At 45.5% G+C, this 19168-nt stretch overlaps 1 protein-coding gene across 3 annotated transcripts; it reads left to right on the top strand.

The window, feature by feature from the left end:
- The first annotated feature begins 6217 nt into the window (after positions 1–6217).
- Positions 6218–18875, top strand: LOC100079565 (non-structural maintenance of chromosomes element 3 homolog). Of its 3 annotated transcripts, none has more exons than XM_029067738.2 (11): positions 6218–6299; positions 10020–10101; positions 11975–12082; positions 12195–12258; positions 13667–13746; positions 14386–14480; positions 15569–15648; positions 15750–15792; positions 16212–16274; positions 17424–17538; positions 18099–18875. In XM_029067738.2, exons 2-11 carry the CDS (start codon positions 10039–10041, stop codon positions 18186–18188), a joined length of 801 nt encoding a protein of 266 aa, XP_028923571.1. In that variant the 5' UTR covers positions 6218–6299; positions 10020–10038; the 3' UTR covers positions 18189–18875. The 3 variants fall into 3 exon arrangements, with proteins under 3 accessions (XP_028923571.1, XP_001510511.3, XP_028923574.1); XM_001510461.5 differs by lacking the exon at positions 6218–6299 and adding an exon at positions 7151–7191; XM_029067741.2 differs by lacking the exon at positions 6218–6299 and adding an exon at positions 8100–8114.
- The last annotated feature ends 293 nt before the right edge of the window (positions 18876–19168 follow it).

Below are 19168 nucleotides of genomic sequence, written 5' to 3'. Positions count from 1 at the left end.
TTTGAAAGGGAATGTTTACTATTTGGTTAAGAGCTTAGGAGAGAAGGGCAGATCTGCAAAAATATGATCAAAAACATTTGTGCTGGCTTCTTACAGTGCAGAAGAGTCCTCTAAGCATCAAAAGCTTATGAATACTGAAAAATTCCTTCTGCTCTGGTCCTCACTGGAGAAGGACCAGAAACATTAAACAGCTAGGAAAAACCTGACACGGTGTGACCAGAAAGATACTAACAGAAATAAATTGTCTGGAGGAATCTAGGAGGTTGTATCTATAGGCAGCAAGTTTTTCAAAAATTGAGAAAGATGGGCAAAATAAAAAAATAAATACTATTCACTGCAAAGTTTCTGGAAAATATATTCCAAAGCCAAAGCTATTCTTCTTCTCCTGAATTTTCACAGCATCTAATGTACCCTGCCCCCTAGATAACCCAAAAGAAGTCAAAATCTACCCAATAAAATGGCTGTAGGCCTTCCAAATATTAAAGAAAAAGTAGTATTTCTGGGAGGAGAAGGGTCACCCCAAAGCTAAGATTCTCTTTTTCCAGTAAGAGCAGAGGAAAGGATTTAGGATTTGGCATTTAGAGAGGAGGGTTCTAGTACCTTCTCTTCTCATTCTAGTTTAATGCTTTTTATCATTAAACCAAAGGAAGAAACATCAAGTCCAGCAGTGAATGAGTTACTGAAAGTCATAGGACAGAAAACATTAACCCAGTTTCTCTCCATGTTCCTATAATAAAAATGATAATTAATATTAGAACTCAACGTCTAGAACCAGGATCCTCCACTCCTTCTTCCAATAGAGAAATCAATCAAGCAGTCGATAGTATTTATTAAGTGTTTACTCTATCCAAAGCCCTCTATTACGCACTTGGTAGAGAAATAAGAACTTCTTCTTCCTGAACTCCAGTACTGCTATAAAGCTTCGATGGTGGACATCTTGCCAACACTTCCCCAATCCAGCTGGAATACAACAGAAATAATTGACTCCAAGGCACAAGTAAAACCCTTGCGACTTCTCAATGATGCACTGGAATTTCAAACTGGAATTACGAAATATTCCAGTCATGTGATTAGTCTGACCATAATTTGATACAAATCAAAATGGAAGTCCAGTTTAAGGCCCTTAACGCCAAGCTTCGCCCCCTCTGCCTGGGTATCTATAGCTTCATACAAACTCTTCCCCACCCTTGCTCAGCCTCTATTATCTGCTAAAGCAGCTCTGCCTACTGAACGGCTCATGGTCTTAGGGTAGTGGACTGGGACTAGTAATGCTAACATTCTGCTGTGTGACCTTGGCAAGTCACTTAACTTCTCTGTGCCTCCGTGACCTCATCTATAAAAATGGGGATTAAAAAATGTGAGCCCCACGTGGGACAATCTGATTACCCTGTATCTATCCCAGTGTTTAGAACAGTGCTCAGCATATAGTAAGCGCTAAACAAATACCATAATTATTATTATTATCAGTATTATTAGCTAGGAGCGCATCAATTCATTGAGTTCCTTTGGCCTTTGAGCACTTGCTTTTACCATTAATGAGCATTAAAGTCTCAAGTATAATGACTGGCTAAAAATCCCTCTCCCCTAAAACCAAATAACAGATCAACCCACTCTGGCGGGCCTGGGTCCGTGGCTCCCTTTGTCTGGTTTGAAAAATGACCCTGACAATAATGAATAATTTCAGTTTTATTGTCCCACATAGCTCTCTGTTTGGCTAAAATCACTGGATTAAAAAAAGTGCACTTTAATTAATCCCAATATGAAACACACGAGGGCAAAAATGGCCCGGGGTTCTTTGGGACTGTTTAAACAAAGTTTAAAATGATAGTGAATTACTTTCTTGGAGGAGATGAAAACATTCTTAAGGAAGCAAGATGAAGCTAGTATTGTGCAAAGACTAAGTAATAGCTTATAAGTTTCCAAATATAATTACGTGTATCTCTGGAACAGCCTACTGCTATTTTTCTGAGACAATACGTACACTTTCCAATAAAACCTCCAAACCTTTGTAATTTAATTTTTTAATATGTAACCCAGATGGTCCTCGGGTTGACTATATTCAGGTTGTCTGGCAGAGCCCTAAGCGGCCTGGCGTAGCGGATAGAGCACGGGCGTGGGAGTCAGAGGGTCATGGGTTCTAATCCCGGCTCCGCCACTTGTCAGCTGTGTGACCTCGGGCACATCACTTAACCTCTCTGTGCCTCAGATACCTCGTCTGTAAAATGGGGATGAAGACCGTGAGGCCTACGTGGGACATCCTCCTAACATTGTATCTATCCCTGTGCTTAGAACAGTGCTTGGCACATAGTAAGCGCTTAACAAATACCAACATTATTATTATTATTAGGTGGTTCTGCAAAGAGAAATAAAGTCATTTAAAAAGGAGGGGTATGAAGTTTTTTTTTTTTCCCAATAGTTTCTCCCCATGGTTGTGTCTATCCTGAGGACACATTTTTTTCTAGTCTGGTTTAAAACGTCTTGACCAATACTTAGGAACCTAGGAGAGGAAGCAAGCCAGCTATTTTTAGCTCCAAAGAACCCATAAGTGGACTGAGCTGATTCTGGAGCAACAGACTCAAGCTTGGTAGGAAGGGCTCACCTTTGTTGGGCCCCTGAATCCTCTGGGACTACGAAGAATTTGGCCGTAGCCAAGACCAGAGGTAGGCCAAAATGAACCATGAAATAGAGGTTTACCTGACAATTTTCTTCTTATTATTATTTGTGATGAAATGAAAAACATTTTCCTCCATTTCTTGTCCATCTGTTATTAGGTTACAACTAATTGATAGCAGTACATCACTAATTTCACTTTTAGGGTTAAATAAAAGAGAAGCTTTCACTGTCTTGAGAGCTAAAATAGATTAGAGAGCTTTCACTGCCCACAGCCCCACCTGAAAGGGAAGGTGTGATTATATTAGTGCTTTATATGAGGTACAGGTTTCATTGTTTGCTCTCTGATTCTTTTGGATTTCTGGAAAAAAAGCCACATATGGCCAGTGACAGCCCAAAAGACATTAACTATTATATTAACTAGAGAAGCAGTGTGGCCTAAGGGAAAGAGCATGGGCCTCGGAAAGAGAGGACCTGGATTCTAATCCCTGCTCTACCACATGGCTGCTGTGTGACCTTAGGCTAGTTACTTAACTTCTCTGGGCCTAGTTATCTCATCTGTAAAATGGGAATTAAATTCATTTTCCCTCCATCTTAGACTGTGAGCCCCACGTGGGACCGGGACCGTGTCCATCCTGCTTAACGTGCTACCACAGCACTTAGAAGAGTGCTTGACACAGAGTAAGTGCTTTAACAACCGCAATAACAATTATTATTATCAGTTCATTTAAGTAACACTACATCTATCTATGGTATTTGAGTGCTTACTTTGTGCGGAGACCACTGTACTATGTGCTTGGAGAGTATAATTCAATGGAGTTGGAAGACACATTCCCTGCTCACAAAGACCACTGAGGCAGCCTGAAATAGTCCTATATCCAGTCCTAAGAATAGCTTGTATGTGGAATCGTACCTTATATTTTCCCAAAACTTGCCTGCCCTTACCATAATTTGCTTGAGCTACTTTTAATATCCGTAGGAATGACATTTACTGAGGGCAACGTACTATACTAAAAGCTAAGAAAGTATGATGGGAGCAAAAACACACACTCTAATTTCGAAGAGCTTAGAATGTAATGCTTGTATGTGGAATCATACCTTATATTTTCACAAAATTTGCCCGCACTTTCCATAATTTTAATATCCGTAGGAATGACATTTACCGAGGACCTACTGAGTGCAACATCCTATACTAAAAGCCAAGAAAGTATGACGGGAGCAAAAACACACACTAACATCAAAGAGCTTAGAATGTAATGCTTATATGTGGAATCATACCTTATATTTTCAAAACATTTACCTGTGCTTTCCATAATTTACTTGAGCTACTTTTAATATCTGTAGGAATGACATTTACTGAGGACCTACTGAGTGCAACATACTATACTAAAAGCTAAGAAAGTATGACGGGAGCAAAAACACACACTCTAACATCAAAGAGCTTAGAAATTAATGGAGGAAACAGCCACACAATATTATTTACAACAAGGAAGAGCAATAGGAAAAGCTAAGATCACCTTCTCTACATTTCCCCTATCCATAATTGATTTTAATGTCTGTCTGGCCCGATTGACTCTAAGCTTCTTGTAGGCAAAAATCGTGTCTACCTACTCACTTGTGGTGAACTTTCCAAAGCACTTAGTACAGTTCTCTGCAAACACAAAGAGCTAACTAAATAACACTGATTGAGTGACTGCCAGGATAAAATATCAGAATTAGAATAATTGTTGTCAAATTGAACATATACAGAGAAGCAGCATGGCACAGTGGAAAGAGCACGGGCTTTGGAGTCAGGGCTCATGAGTTCGAATCCTAGCTCTGCCACTTGTCAGCCGTGTGACTGTGGGCAAGTCACTTCACTTCTCTGTGCCTCAGTTCCCTCAACTGTAAAATGGGGATTAAGCCTGTGAGCCCCACGTGGGACAACCTGATTCCCCTGTGTTTACCCCAGTGCTTAGAACAGTGCTCTGCACATAGTAAGCGCTTAACAAATACCAACATTATTATTATTATTATTATATATATACATAAGTATAAGAACGGGGATAAATTCGTAAGTGCTGGGTTGGCTGTTGAATAACTGGTTTATGTGAGTCATTACCCACATAATGGGTATTGATTCTATTATTACTATCTTGATTCTATTTATTTGCTATTGTTTTAATGAGATGTTCTTCCCCTTGATTCTATTTTTTGCCATTGTTCTTGTCTGTCTCCCCCGATTAGAATGTAAGCCCGTCAAAGGGCAGGGACTGTCTCTATCTGTTACCAATTTGTACATTCCAAGTGCTTAGTACAGTGCTCTGCACATAGTAAGCACTCAATAGATACTATTGAATGAATGAATTACTCTTCAGAATGAGGCATTTTGCTACCTTTAATTTTCATTTACTCTTTCTTTCTCTAAAGTTCTTTTCTGGCCCTTTCTTGCCATTTCCAAAGCCTTTTCCAGATCACAACTCTTGCTTCTAAAACTCTGACACGGATATCTTGATGAATCCGGATGGGCATCTCACCTCTTCTGTTGTCCTTTATTTCCTGGCCAAATTTCCTCACTTTGAATCCAACACAGATTAATCACACTCACCCTCTTCTCACGCATACCTGATTTTTTCCTCCTTCATTAAGGAGCAAAGCAAAGGTTCGGTTGATCCAGTTAATCCCAGGCCTTATGTTATGTAGTGTGAAAATGCAGGGCACTGTGCGTGTGGAATAAATGGTTTTTAAGAGAGTCTGAAAGAAAACTTTTATCGCTCTGCCTTCTGCATCGCTTATGTACTTGTGATCGCTTTAATAATAATAATAATAATAATGTTGGTATTTGTTAAGCGCTTAGTATGTGCAGAGCACTGTTCTAAGCGCTGGGGAAGATAGAGTCATCAGCTTGTCCCACGTGAGGCTCACAGTCAATCCCCATTTTACAGATGAGGTCACTGAGGCCCAGAGAAGTGACTTGCCCACAGTCCCCCGGCTGACAAGTGGCAGAGTCGGAATTCGAACCCATAACCTCTGACTCCCAAGCCCGGGCTCTTTCCACTGCTTAGGTTCATAAGTGCTGTGGGGCTGGGGTGCAAGACAAGCAGCGAGGCTCAGTGGAAAGAGCCCGGGCTCGGGAGTCAGAGGTCATGGGTTCGAATCCCGGCTCTGCCACCTGTCAGCTGGGTGACTGTGGGCAAGTCACCTCACTTCTCTGGGCCTCAGTGACCTCATCTGGAAAATGGGGATGAAGACTGTGCGCCTCACGTGGGAATACTGATTACCCTGTATTTACCCCAGCGCTTAGAACAGTGCTCTGCACATAGTAAGCGCTTAACAAATACCAACGTTATTATTATTATTTCTGGATCCATCGATTTGAGAGGAACCGCCATAAGCGGAGGCGGGGAGAGGGCCGGTGCGAAGGCGCACGCGCAGAAGGGGGGAGGGAAAGCGTTCTACCGCGCACGCGCAGAAGGGAGGAATGGGGGAAACAAGCGTTCTGCGGCGCACGCGCAGAAGGGGGGAGAAAAAAAGCGTTCTGCAGCGCACGCGCAGAAGGGGGGGAAAAAAAGCGTTCTGCGGCGCACGCGCAGAAGGGGGGAAAGGAGTTGGCGGGGGGGGGGGGGGGGGAGAGAAAGCTTTTCCTGAGCACGCGCACTGGACGGGGCCGGCGAGAAAAACGGCCGGAGGGGCGCGCGCGCGGGCTCGAGGTGGGGCGCGTGGGCTCGGCTTCGGGCGCGCGGGGCCTCGCGGTTGGGCGCGCGCGGGAGGTGGGGGGTGGGCGCACGTTGCTCCTGCCCAGCCAGGGGCGGCGGGTGGAGGCCCGGCTTCGCTTCTAATAACAGGCATACTAATAATGAGGGCATTTCTTAGGCGCTTACTATGTGCCAAGCACTGTTCTAAACGCTGGGGGGAGGGATACAAGGTCATCAGGTTGTCCCACCGGGGGCTCACAGTCTTAGAGAAGCAGCGGGCTCGGGAGTCAGAGGTCATGGGTTCGAATCCCGGCTCTGCCACTTGTCAGCTGTGTGGCTATGGGCAAGACACTTCACTTCTGTGGGCCTCAGTGACCTCATCTGTAAAATGGGGATTGACTGTGAGCCTCCCGTGGGACCACCTGCTGACCCTGTATCTCCCCCAGCGCTTAGAACAGTGCTCTGCACAGAGTAAGCGCTTAACAAGTACCAACATTATTATTCATCCCCATTTTCCAGATGAGGGAACTGAGGCCCAGAGAATACTAATGGTGGTATTTGTTAAGTGCTTATTATGTGCAAAGCACTGTTCTAAGCGCGGGGGGAGGGGGAATACAAGGTCATCAGGTTGTCCCACATGGGGCTTACCATTTTCATTTTCATTTTCCAGATGAGGGAACTGAGGCCTAGAGAATACTAATATTGGTATGTAAGTGCTTACTTTGTGCAAAGCACTGTTCCAAGCGCTGGGGCGGGGGGAGAATGCAAGGTCACCCAGCTGACAAAGGGCAGAGGTGGGGATTTGAACCCATGACCTCTGACTCTCCAGCCTGTGCCCTTTCCACGGAGCTGTTTTTCTCGCCCTCTTCCTCACCCCCAACATGTCTGTTCCCTGCCGAGAAGGAGGGTGGGTTTGGGGACTTAGGGCAGAGCAGTGGGAGCCGGGCCCCGGGGAAAAAGTCTTCACACCCGCCCTGGTCGGGAGGTGGCCATCTCATAGTAAAAGGGCTGGGTGGGAGGTGAGCTACAGACCATTTTGGGTTGGAATGGGGGAGGCCGCTGCAGAGAAGCACTGTGGCTCAGTGGCAGGAGCACGGGCCGGGGAGTCAGAGGTCATTCATATTTATTGAGCCCTTACTGTGTGCAGAGCGCTGTACTGAGTGCTCGGAAGGTACATTTCTAATCCCGTCTCCATCTCTTGTCAGCTCTGTGACTTCAGGTCACTCACTCCACTTCTGTGGGCCTCAGTGACCTCATCTGGAATTGAGAATTGGAATATTAATAATAATAATAATGTTGGTATTTAAGTGCTTACTATGTGCAGAGCACTGTCCTAAGCACTGGGGTAGATACAGGGTAATCAGGTTGTCCCATGTGAGGCTCACAGTCTTCATCCTCATTTTACAGATGAGGTAACTGAGGCACAGGGAAGTGACTTGCCCACAGTCACACAGCTGACGAGTGGCAGATCCGTGATTCGACGCCATGACCTCTGACCCCCAAGCCCGGGCTCTTTCCACTGACTCACGCTGCTTCTCTGATATTATTATTGGAATAATATTACTCCACTATTCTCTATTCTCCAATTCTCCAATATTATTATTGGAATAATATTACTATTATTGAGAAGCAGGATGGCTCGGTGGAAAGAGCATGGGAGTCAGTGGTCATCCACCTGTCAGCTCTGTGACTTTGGGCAAGTCATTTCACTTCTCGGTGCCTCAGTGACCTCATCTGTAAAATGGGGATTAAGACTGTGAGCCTCACGTGGGACAACCTCATTACCCTGTATCTACCCCAGCGCTTACTTAGAACAGTGCTCGGCACATAGTAAGCGTTTAACAAATACCACAGTTATTATATAACCATCCCAGTGTACAGTGCCTGGCATGTGGTCAGCGCTTCACACACACCCCATTTATTATTATCATCATTAATAATAAGCAACCAATAGTATTTATTGAGCGTTTACTGTGTGCGGAGCACTGTAATTCGGAGTTGGTGGATACGATCCCTGCCCGCGGTGAGCTTACTACAGTCTGGGTCCAAGAGTAGGTTTGGCGGGATCCTGAGAAGGTGACGAGACTTGGGCAGTAGTGTAAACGCACTTAGGTCCTACCTCGTCTACTGGGGGAGAAAATCCCGTCAATGGGCGTCTGTTACCGATTTGTACATTCCAAGTGCTTAGTACAGTGCTCTGCACATAGTAAGCGCTCAATAAATACTATTGAATGAATGAATGGATTGGAAGCTCCTTGAGGCCAGACACTGTAGTTTCCCTAAAGTCCCTAGCGCAAGGGGTAAATGGTAAACACTCAGAACCAATCAGTCGTATCTACTGAGCACTTAGTGTGTGCAGAGCACTGTACTAAGCGGCTTGGGAGAGTAATAATAATAATGATGATATCTGTTAATCGCTTACTATATGCCAAGCCCTGTCTTAAGCCCTGGGGTAGATACAAGGAAATCAGGTTGTCCCCTGTGGGGCTCACACTCTTAATCGCCATTTTCCAGTTGAGGTCACTGAGGCACAGAGAGGTTAAGTGGCTCGTCCAAGGTCACACAGCAGAGAAGTGGCAGAGCAGGGATCAGAACTCATGTCCTCCGACTCCTAAGCCCGTGCTCTTTCCACTAAACCACGCTACATAGTCATTCAACCTATCCCCACTGGATTACCGCATCCAGTAATTGCTGCTGATGCCCGTCTACTTGTTTTGTTTTGTTGTCTTTCTCCCCCTTCTAGACTGCGAGCCCGTTGTTGGGTAGGGATTGTCTCCATCTGTTGCCGAATTGTACTTTCCAAGCACTTAGTACAGTGCTCTGCACACAGCGCTCAATAAATATGCTTGAGTGAATGAATATATGTACATATCTATAATTCTATTTATATTAATGCCCGTTTACTTGTGATGTGTGTATAGAAGCAGCGTGGCTCAGTGGAAAGAGCATGGGCTTTAGAGTCAGGGCTCATGAGTTTGAATCCCAGCTCTGCCACTTGTCAGCTGTGTGACTGTGGGCAAGTCACTTCACTTCTCTGGGCCTCAGTTCCCTCATCTGTAAAATGGGGATGAAGACTGTGAGCCCCACGTGGGACATCCTGATTCCCCTGTGTCTACCCCAGCGCTTAGAACAGTGCTCGGCACATAGTAAGCACTTAACAAATACCAACATTATTATTATTATTAAAATTCTATTTAATTATATTGATGCTATTGATGCCTCTTATTTTGATGCCTGTCTCCCCGTCTCCCCGTTGTGGGCAGGGATTTTCTCTCTTATTTTGGAATTATATTTTCCAAGCGCTTAGTACAGTGCTCTGCACACAGTAAGCGCTCAATAAATATGCTTGAGTGAATGAATATATGTACATATCTATAATTCTATTTATTTGTATTAATGCCCATTTACTTGTGATGTGTATATAGATCTAAAATTCTATTTAATTATATTGATGCTATCGATACCTCTTTACTTATTTTGATGCCTGTCCCCTTCTAGACTGTAAGCCCATTGAGGGCAGGGATTGTCTCTCTTTATTTCTGAATTATACTTTCCAAGCACTTAGTACAGTGCTCTGCAGACAGTAAAAGCGCTCAATAAATACAAGTGAATGAATGAACTGAATGAATGGACAGAGTTGGTAGACATGTTCCCTGCCCAGAAAGCTTATAGTCTAGGGGGAGAAAATATTGCTTCTGATATCAATCCTATCGTAATTCTTTTGCCGTATTGAAGCCTGAAATCAGCTGGAAAGATGTCTCAGAAAAAGAAAATGAAAAGGCGACCTGGAACACAGAGTGAACTCCACCAATCCCAGGTGGGTGGTACCTAACTTGCTGTTGCTTCAGGAGTGGAATGTGCTGCTCTCAGGAGACCTTCCCGTGGCAAGGATTTAACTATTTAATCAGAAAAACTCAGAGCACACAGTGGGGCACTGTGGTGGAGAGACCAGTAGACGAGAAATAAAGGTGGAAAGGTTGGCGGGGGTTTAAATCAGGTTTGATCCCCTTGAAGAAAAAAACCACAAAATGGTAAAATGAGCCCCGGTGTGGAATTAATGTGGTTTTCCATGATTCAGTTCAATGAGTTTTAAGAGCAAATGTAATACAAAAGCTGATACGTGGGCAAGATTTTGGTGGGGGGGGGCCCCAGCGGCCCCAGCCTAAAGTGACCCAGGTCCTTCAGAGCCTGCCTGGCACGGAAAAATTCAGTTGTCCAATCTGCCTGAACCCTCAGTACTTCTTTTTTTTTTAAAAAAAAATTTGGGTGTATGTTAGAGTTGACATTTTAAAGGAGATTCATTCCTCTTAATTGCCTGCTTTTTGTTCACGTTGCTCAGGCTGGGCCTCTGCTCTTGTGGGGTTCCTATTCAGGCCGAGCCGTTTGGCAGACGTTAATTGTAGATTGAAAATGTTCTACTTTTTGGTTTTGAAGTTTTTCTCAGGAGCATTGCTATGAATTATTAGATTGTGAACACCTTATAGGACAGGGATTGTAACTGAACTCTTTGTATGATGCCGTAAATATTCAGTCACTTATTAAAGGTGTACGATGTCCAAAAAGGAATACTTAAGATAGTACTAGGAGGTAAAAATACTTATAAGTGCTTTTATGTCTGCTTTCCCTGTTAGAGTGTAAACTTCTTGTGGGCAAAGGATGTGGTTTTTGCATCTAGACCGTGACCCCGTAGTTGGGCAGGGATTGTCTCTATCTGCTGCCGAGTTGTACTTTATAGCGCCTAGTACAGTGCTCTGCGCACAGAAAGTGCTAAAGAAATGCGATCGAATGAATCTGTAGTTTTAAGAGGCAGTGTGAGCTAGTGGACAGAGCGCAGGACTCGGAGTCGGAGACCCGAGCTCTGGTCCTGGTTCCCCACGTCCCCGCTGGGTGACATGGGACCTTGGGCAGGTCATTTATCTTTCCTGTGCCTGTTTCCTCATCTGTGAAATGGGGATAACATATCCATTCTCCCTGCTCCTTAGACTCAGCCCTATGAGGGATAGGGACTGATCCGCTTACATCGTATCTACCCCAGGGCTGAGCACATGGCTTGGCACGTCGTAAGCCCTTAATAAATATCATCACTGTGATTATTTTCCCAAGCGCAGGGTTCAGTGCACTGTACTTAATGGGTGTCAGTGACTGCTGCTACTGCAATTTAAATCTGTAATTAGTTCCCTTCCTCCCCCACCCCCTTCTTAGGGTTTACACCACAATCTCATCCAGCCTTGACAAGAGTTCAATTCTGGTCTGGCCTTGGAAACTTGGGTTCCACAGGCGGATCAGGCCCCACGCAGAACTCCAACCACTGGGACCAAAATTCCCATGTGCAAGCCCCTTACCGCGAAGGTGCTGTTTCCGTATTGTTCTGTCTTAAACTCCTGGCAAGTTCCAAGGGACGGCAGCAAATAATTCTTCCGTTTCAAATGTGGGAAAGCGGGCGGTATTAGAAACGGTGGCTCGTTTTAGAAACCAGGACCAGTTAACTTAACCTCAAGCTCACAGAGGAGACGTGACACGGGTAAACCATCGGTGGAAGCCAGGTGGGACTTAGAGTTGTTCCTCTGGCTCCCCCTGAGTTTTCCAGCTCCTCCAGTTTTGCGGTTTTTCCCCACTATGGATTAACTGTAAGTTGTGTCTACCAATAAATCACCTTTTGCATCTGGACGTCGTCTTCTCCCCCGGCTCAGGGAGAAGACATGGATGTGGAAGAAGACCAGTGTCCGACTCAAACCCAGACGGCAAGTCAGATGCGGCCAAATCTGGAGAAACCATCTATGGCCCAGGTGGATCAGAAGGTGTGAATTGTGCAAACTGCTCCTCCTCCTCCGTCACCTCTGTCTGCGTACTGTCAGTTCTTTCAGCTGACGGTGCAGCTTCTCAGTGTCTGACCACATGCATTTCTCCTAGGTGAATGAGCTGGTGCAGTACCTACTTGTTAAGGATCAGAAGAAATTGCCCATCAAACGGGCAGGTATGATGAAAGATCTTTTCCTGCTTTTCCTCTTTTGTCCAATCTGCTCTCCCCCTTTCCCAAATCTTTCTCCTTAATGGGGAATTTCATAAGGGTGGCCTAGTGGAGAGAGCCTGGGAGTCAGAAGGACCTGGGTTCTAATCCTGACTCCGCCACTTGTCTGCTGGGTGACCTTGGGCAAGACACTTCTCTGTTACCTCGTGTAAAATGGGGATTAAGACTATGAGCCTCATGTGGGACATGGACTGGGTCCAACCTGATTAACTTGTATCTACCCCAGTGCCTAGAACAGTGCTTGACACATACTAAGCGCTTAACAAATGCCGGTATTATTATTAGATCAGAGATCCAGGTCATCGTTTGCCACGTGCCACAGGCTTGTTCATGCTTCCTGTTTAATGAGTGGCTGATCTTTATATGGAAGTGGATGTTTTCTCAGAAGTGGAGATAGTCTTGTTTCTAATTACCCAGTCAGGCATCTCCCTTCTTTCAAAGCTCTAATTGTCCCTGTGTCTAATTAATTCCTAGGTAATAAGACATTAATTGTCTAATTAATTGTTATTGTTACTCTGGCAGTAGGTGGATGAGTGACATTTGACAGTCAAGTTTACATCCTTATGGGGGTTAGTAGGCAGGTTTTCTGAGGGGACCCTAGTAAAACACTTCTCCCAACGGGGTCTTAGTTACGAGGCCGCAGAGTTGCATCTATAAGCGCACTGGCTGGGTTCTGGATGAATTTTGGTTTTTTTTTATGGTATTTGTTTAGCGCTTTCTGTCAAACACTGTTCTAAGCGCTGGGGTAGCTGCAAGGTAATCAGGTTGTTCACAGTCTCTGTCCCACAGAGGGCTCACAGTCTTCATCCCCGTTTTACAGATGAGGTAACTGAGGCCCAGAGAAGTCAAGTGACTTGTCCAAGGTCACACAGCAGGAAGTGGCAGAGCCGGGACTAGAACCCAGATCCTTCTGACTCCCAGGCCCGTGTTCTATCCATTAGGCCCTGCCGCTTCTCACGGACTTGTCCAGAAGAGCCACCAGTTTGGAAGAGTCTGTCCTTGTTCTTTTGAAGCCCCGTGTTCCCCAATGCACATGCTCTGTAACTGGAGGCACTAAAGACCGATCGCCGGCATCGTCCTTGAGAATATCTCGTCTCAGTCCTGTAAAAGCAATGTAGACCTGCCCCCCTGCAGACGCCTAGCTACCCTCCTTCTCTCAGAGGTGGCTGAAAAGGAAAAGAAGTGTCATCCTCTGTTGAATTTCCAAAATCAGCTACCAGCTTGAATAGCTCATCAGAGCAGTAACCCTTGTTTTCAGCCTCTAAATAGTAGCATTAGCTTCCCTTGGAGGACACGGAGTTCATGGTCTGTTGCTTACAGTCTTCTTAACTCATGCTTCCATGCTTCCCTGTAGATATACTGAGAAATGTAATCAAAGAATACAAGGGTGTGTCTTCAGAGATTGTCAAAGGAGCTGGTCAAGTTTTGGAAAAAGTAGGTATATATATATATCTCTATTTATCAATTAGTGATATTTATTGGGTCCTGTGTTTACTGAGCGCTCGGGAGAGTACAATATCACAGACTTGGTAGGCACGTTCCCTGCCCACAGTGATCTTAAAACAGCCTTGAGACAAGCTCACTTAAAATCTACATGTACATTTGAGACGTCGAGTGGTATTTTACATCTTGTGATATATAGTGCTCTGCACATAGTAAGAGCTTAACAAAAAATTATTACACGTTCAGTGTCAGCATGAATAGAGTGCAAAGCAGTATACTAGGTGATTAGGGAACTTAACAAGAGAAGCCAAAACATGATCTGTAACTTCAAGCACTTTAGAGTCTAATAGGGGAGATGGTAATAAATTGAAGCTTCTACAGTGGTCGAAGGTGAGAGGATGGATACGAAAACATAGGTGCCATGACTGAGAAGGTTTGGCGGATTCATTAGGGAAATTAAAGTGATTTTGGAAAGCCGTTTCAAATTGAAGCCTCGTCCATTTCTCCAGTTCCCCATGTCCTGTTTCGGAGACACCGTTTTTATATGATGCTTAACCTCGTATCTTTCTTTCCTGCCTGAAATTGGTTTCCTTTTTGGATTCTGATTGTGTATTTCCTCTCACCCACCAGGTTTTTGGTCTCCATTTGAAGGAAATCGATCAAAAGAACCACGTCTACATAATTGTCAACATGCTGGAGCGATTGGAGGGGGATAATATGAGAGTGTAAGGGAGATGGTCTGACTGCTCTGAGTGTAGGACTGAATTTGGGAAAAGAGCGTTTCCCTCTCTAAAGGACACGTTGTATGACTTTGAACTCCTCTCACCTCTTGCATTTTAGGTCAAGGCCAAAATTTGAACCGGGAGAGTTTGCTTAAGGAAAGTTTGCAGTGGAAATGAAAGCTAAACAATTCAGCATCAGTTAGATTTGGCCAGTTAGCTTTGTTCAAGCGTCGTCCCATAATGTTTTCGTAACAGCGCAGGGACTCAAAGGCTACTTGTCTGGTCTTGCTCAGTAACTTCATTTTGGGGTCAAAGTCTTCTTACCAGCCTACCCCGCCCCTTGTACCAGAATCATTGAGTCCTCTTTGTGTGCGGTGAAGCAGAACGGGATTTCAAGGGGATGGAATTCCAAGCTAAGCTTTCTGCCTTGGGCTTGAACTTCTTGGCCTTGTAGCAAATCCAGACTCAAGATAGCTTTGTATGGGATGCAGACTGCAATCCCACATCCACCCTGAGGCTTGGGCAGTAGGGTTTTGAATTTAGGGAGGAATTAAAAATTTTCAGGAAAGTTTAAAAGGTAACAGTCTCTCTCTGATCACCTTAAGTGGCCTTTCGGTGGTGGTTTGGGATAAACCAAATCTTGGATTGGGAGCTCTTCTAGCTCCCAGTTTTTATTTTACTTAAACTCAGGAGCAACACCTTCAAGTAGATGCACACACAAACACGTATACACCCGTGTGTCCCTCTGAAATGCCAGTGTGAAAGCACCGGGGAAGAACATTCAAAACGGAGTCATTTGCAGACATTGTGTAAAATGAATGTCTTTTTCACATCATGGTGGTGATAATGCCAATAATAATGACGGCATTTACCAAGCCCTTACTATGTGCTTAAGCGCTGGGGTAGAGAACAAGGTATTCGGATCAGATACGGTTCCCGACTCAGAGAAGGCAGGGAATGTTTATCCCCGCTCAGGGAAGAAAGGAAAGAACTCATTCAAGGGACCTCATTTTTTAGGCTCGGTTTTATCTCAGAGTTTTCCCCCCCGCAGTGGTTATTGTTAAGAGTGTCTTTTTCTGAATGGATTACAGAGATGATAATACTGCCAAGATGGGGCTTCTGATGGTGATCCTCAGCCTCATCTTCATGAAAGGCAGTGCCACCAATGAATGTGAGTATTCCCAGGGCATATGCCAACCGAGAGGTTTGCCACTCAATTTGTCACGAGAATCCCTCTCTCCATTCTTTCTCACCTTTATTTTTCCTGTCCAGCTGTCATCTGGGAGACGTTGAGGAAGCTACGAGTTGACACTAGGTATGCCGTGGCTGTATTCGTTTTAAAATTTTATTCTTCCTTAAATGCTCTTTGTGTTTCTGCTTTGGGAACATTGAGGATGAAAAACATCACTTATAGTTCCCCCCCAAAAATCTGCAAGAGAGACAGGAATCTTCTTGGGGTTTCGAGCTGTCCTGCTACGGATCGGCTTCCGCTTTGACACGAGGAAGAGCGGTACCGTATTTTAAGGGATTGGGAAATGGGGAGCTAGAAGTGGCTTCTGGGGAGAAAAGGAATCTTTGCTGCTTCTGTCTTTGCGGGGAGAGTTGTGGCAGTGGTCACTTGGGTAGTCTGTGAACGAAACTGTTTTTTACTCTTGCCTCCTGTTTGCTCTTCTTGTTCCAGGAATTTGTGAAACGGCCCTTCGGTTGTAATAGAATTTCATTCTTTTGTTTCAGGGAGAGACACGAGGTCTTTGGGGATGTGAAGAAGTTAGTTACGGAAGAGTTTGTCAGGCAGAAGTAAGTTGGTACCTGCTGAATAAGCTCAGTCTTGACATCACATCTCATTCTGACTCTCTGGTGAAAAAGACTCCTATTTTGCCATTGAAGGATGCGGCAGTATCTTCTGAAGTTGCTTCGGGTAGCGTTCGTTCTCTGATGCCTGTGTGACCTCCGTAGCATTTAGTTATTTTTTGCTCCGTGGGTTAAGTCCCTCCTCCCCACCATTTCCCAAACCGTGGTGTGATCAGAGCACCCCCCAGGGAGACCACTGCTGGGTTGTTTACAGCACACCACAGATGAAACGCGCTGTCCCGGTCATACAGACGGTTGGGAAAATTGGCCTGTCTGTTACTAGTGACATCGAACAACTTCTTGCCTTTGTCTTTTACCGTACTTGCACGCACCCGGCACCATCGCTCTGGGGCAACCGACCAGAGCCCCGAGTGTGTAGAGCACTGGTGGAAGGCGCTCAGGTAACAACTCTGGTAACGAATCTTCAGAACGTGCCATGTAGTGATGTATAATATTGGCTGGTTGGCTAATGAACAGAGTCTCTAGTCAGGAACGACGGAGGAGAGTCTCAGTCTTGAGACTCTGGGACCCAGTATCTGCGCCGAAGAAGTGACGAGCATGCTAATGTCTTGCAGGGTGCCACTCACCTCCTTGTCCCTGCCAGTCACATTCCCGAGCAGGCCTGGAGTGCAGTGAGCGACATGGGTGGAGAACACAGATTGTTGGCTCAGATTCTCACTGGCCCCTGAGGGCGGGTGGATGTTATTGGTCGTTTTATTTTCCAGAACTTCAGACTTGACCTCAAATCTCCTAGAATATTGTTTTGACATATAACAAGCATTTACTGTGTGCCAAACCCACTGGTGAGGGCTAGGATTAGGATTCCTGACTCTAAGCCCGTCTTCGGGCTTCTTCCCCCACGCGACTTTGGGGACTTTTGCCCTGCTGGCCAACAAGGGCCGGGCTTCCGGGTAATACGGAGAGAGAACGTTGATAAGAGCGTGAAAGGCTAAAACAATATCCGGCTGGATATTTCCTTTTGGTTCAATCTCCTGTTAGCTGAATTGGACTCGGACACACTAGCTTGCTTCCATTCCCGAGCCCGGGGAAGTTTCGACGAGGGCCGGACTTGGGCTTGCTCTCTCTCCATCCTAGGTACTTGGAGTACAACCGGATCCCTCACACCGAGCCTGTTGAATTTGAATTCCAGTGGGGAGCCAGAGCTACTAAAGAAACTACCAAAATGCAAGTCCTGAATTTTGTTGCCAAGGTAATTTTTTAAAAACAGCATTCGCCGTGAAACAGCTGCTCTCTTTTCAGAAGGTTGTGTAAGCAGAAGAATAAGGCCTAATTAATTAGTAGTATTTATTGAGCGCTGGCAATGTGCAGAGCTCTGAACTAAACACTTGGATGAGCACAGAGGTGGTTGACATGTGACCTCAGCCCTCAAGTTGTTTACTAGCAGCTGTAGATATCTTTATATATGGTTTTCCCCATTAGAACGTATGCTTTTTGTGGTCAGGGAAACACATCAGTTCTTTGTATCTCTCCTTCCTGCTTAACACAGTGTCTTGCACCCACTTGGAGCTCAGTAATACTAGTTCAAGGTTAAAGTGAATGAAACTAGTGTGTGGCCCACCATTCTGCCATTCATTCAGTAGTATTTATTGAGCGCTTACGACGCGCAGGGCACTGTACTAAGCGCGTGGAATGTACGCTTCGGCAACAGATAGAGACAATTCCTGCCCAATGTCGGGCTCACGGTCTAATCATCGGAAGGACCTACTAGAAATGCAACACGTTGCTGATAGAAGTGTTTTTTGGTTTCAGATCCAGAAGAAGGACCCCAAATCCTGGACGGTGCAATATAGCCAAGCCACAGAGGGCGCTTCAGCAAGCGGAGCTCCACTTAGGCATTAGCCACGCTGCCGTCTGGGCCAGTTTGGGGAAAAAGTGATGTGCGTCCATTGATTTGTTCCCTGTGAACAGTAGCTCCTGGAGGGATGACCACCTGCAGGGGCCGTCCAACCCCGTGGACTCTGTAGAACTGAAGCTGACGCGGTTCCAGAAACATCAAGGGCTCTCTGGGTCGGAGCGAGCAAGAGGAGCGGGGCAGTTGCCTCGATTGGCTCTAGAGGAATCCCAAGAAGCCAGCTCAGTTTCAGACCTCCAGTGGGGTTTGGGATGGCTCTTTCTTGGGGCATCTCGGGCCACCTGACCACTGTGAGATCGAGGGAACTGAACTGTCTTTTTGGTGACTCCGCTAAATCCCAAAATGGTCGATTGTATGGTGTGGAGGTGGGGCCATTTTAAAATTGAAGTTGTCCACAGAACTACTTTGGCATTTGAAATCTTTTCTACTTGAACAGTCTGTCACCAGCTTTACTGGGTTCAACTCCTCGGGTATCTTGGTTACACTGTCAAAAGACCTTGGCTCTCGAGAAGTGGGTTTGGTGCTCGTTCGGGTGGGGGAAGCCAGATATCGGTGTTATATCCTAGTTCTACTGATGATGCGAAGGGTTAATCGGTCAGTCGCGCAGTGGTGTTTGAGCACGTACTGTGTGCGGAGCACTGTTCCAAGCGCTTAATAAAGTACAATGCAACAAAGTTGGTGGACGCGATCCTTGCCCGCAAGGAGTTGATAATCTACAGCACTAGAGAAGCAGCGTGGCTCAGTGGAAAGAGCCCCAGCTTGGGAGTCAGAGGTCATGGGTTCTAATCCCGACTCTGCCACTTAGCTATGTGACTTGGGGCAAATCACTTCACTTCTCTGTGCCTCCGTTACCTCATCTGTAAAATGGGGATGAAGACTGTGAGCCCCATGTGGGACAACCTGATCACCTTGTATCCGCCCCCAGTGCTTAGAACAGTGCTTTGCACATAGTAAGCACTTAACAAAT

Source organism: Ornithorhynchus anatinus, chromosome 6 (assembly GCF_004115215.2).
Source record: "Ornithorhynchus anatinus isolate Pmale09 chromosome 6, mOrnAna1.pri.v4, whole genome shotgun sequence".
Lineage (NCBI taxonomy): Eukaryota > Metazoa > Chordata > Mammalia > Monotremata > Ornithorhynchidae > Ornithorhynchus > Ornithorhynchus anatinus.
Note: the sequence above shows the minus strand (reverse complement) of the source record. Positions and strands in the feature narration are given on the sequence as shown.

Excerpts from the sequence above, each read along its gene's own strand:
- LOC100079565 (XM_001510461.5), top strand. The coding sequence starts at position 7,166 with ATGTCTGTTCCCTGCCGAGAAGGAGG. Across the intron at positions 12,083-12,194 it reads TGGCCCAGGTGGATCAGAAG|GTGAATGAGCTGGTGCAGTA; the intron begins GTGTGAATTGTG and ends CATTTCTCCTAG. Across the intron at positions 12,259-13,666 it reads ATTGCCCATCAAACGGGCAG|ATATACTGAGAAATGTAATC; the intron begins GTATGATGAAAG and ends GCTTCCCTGTAG.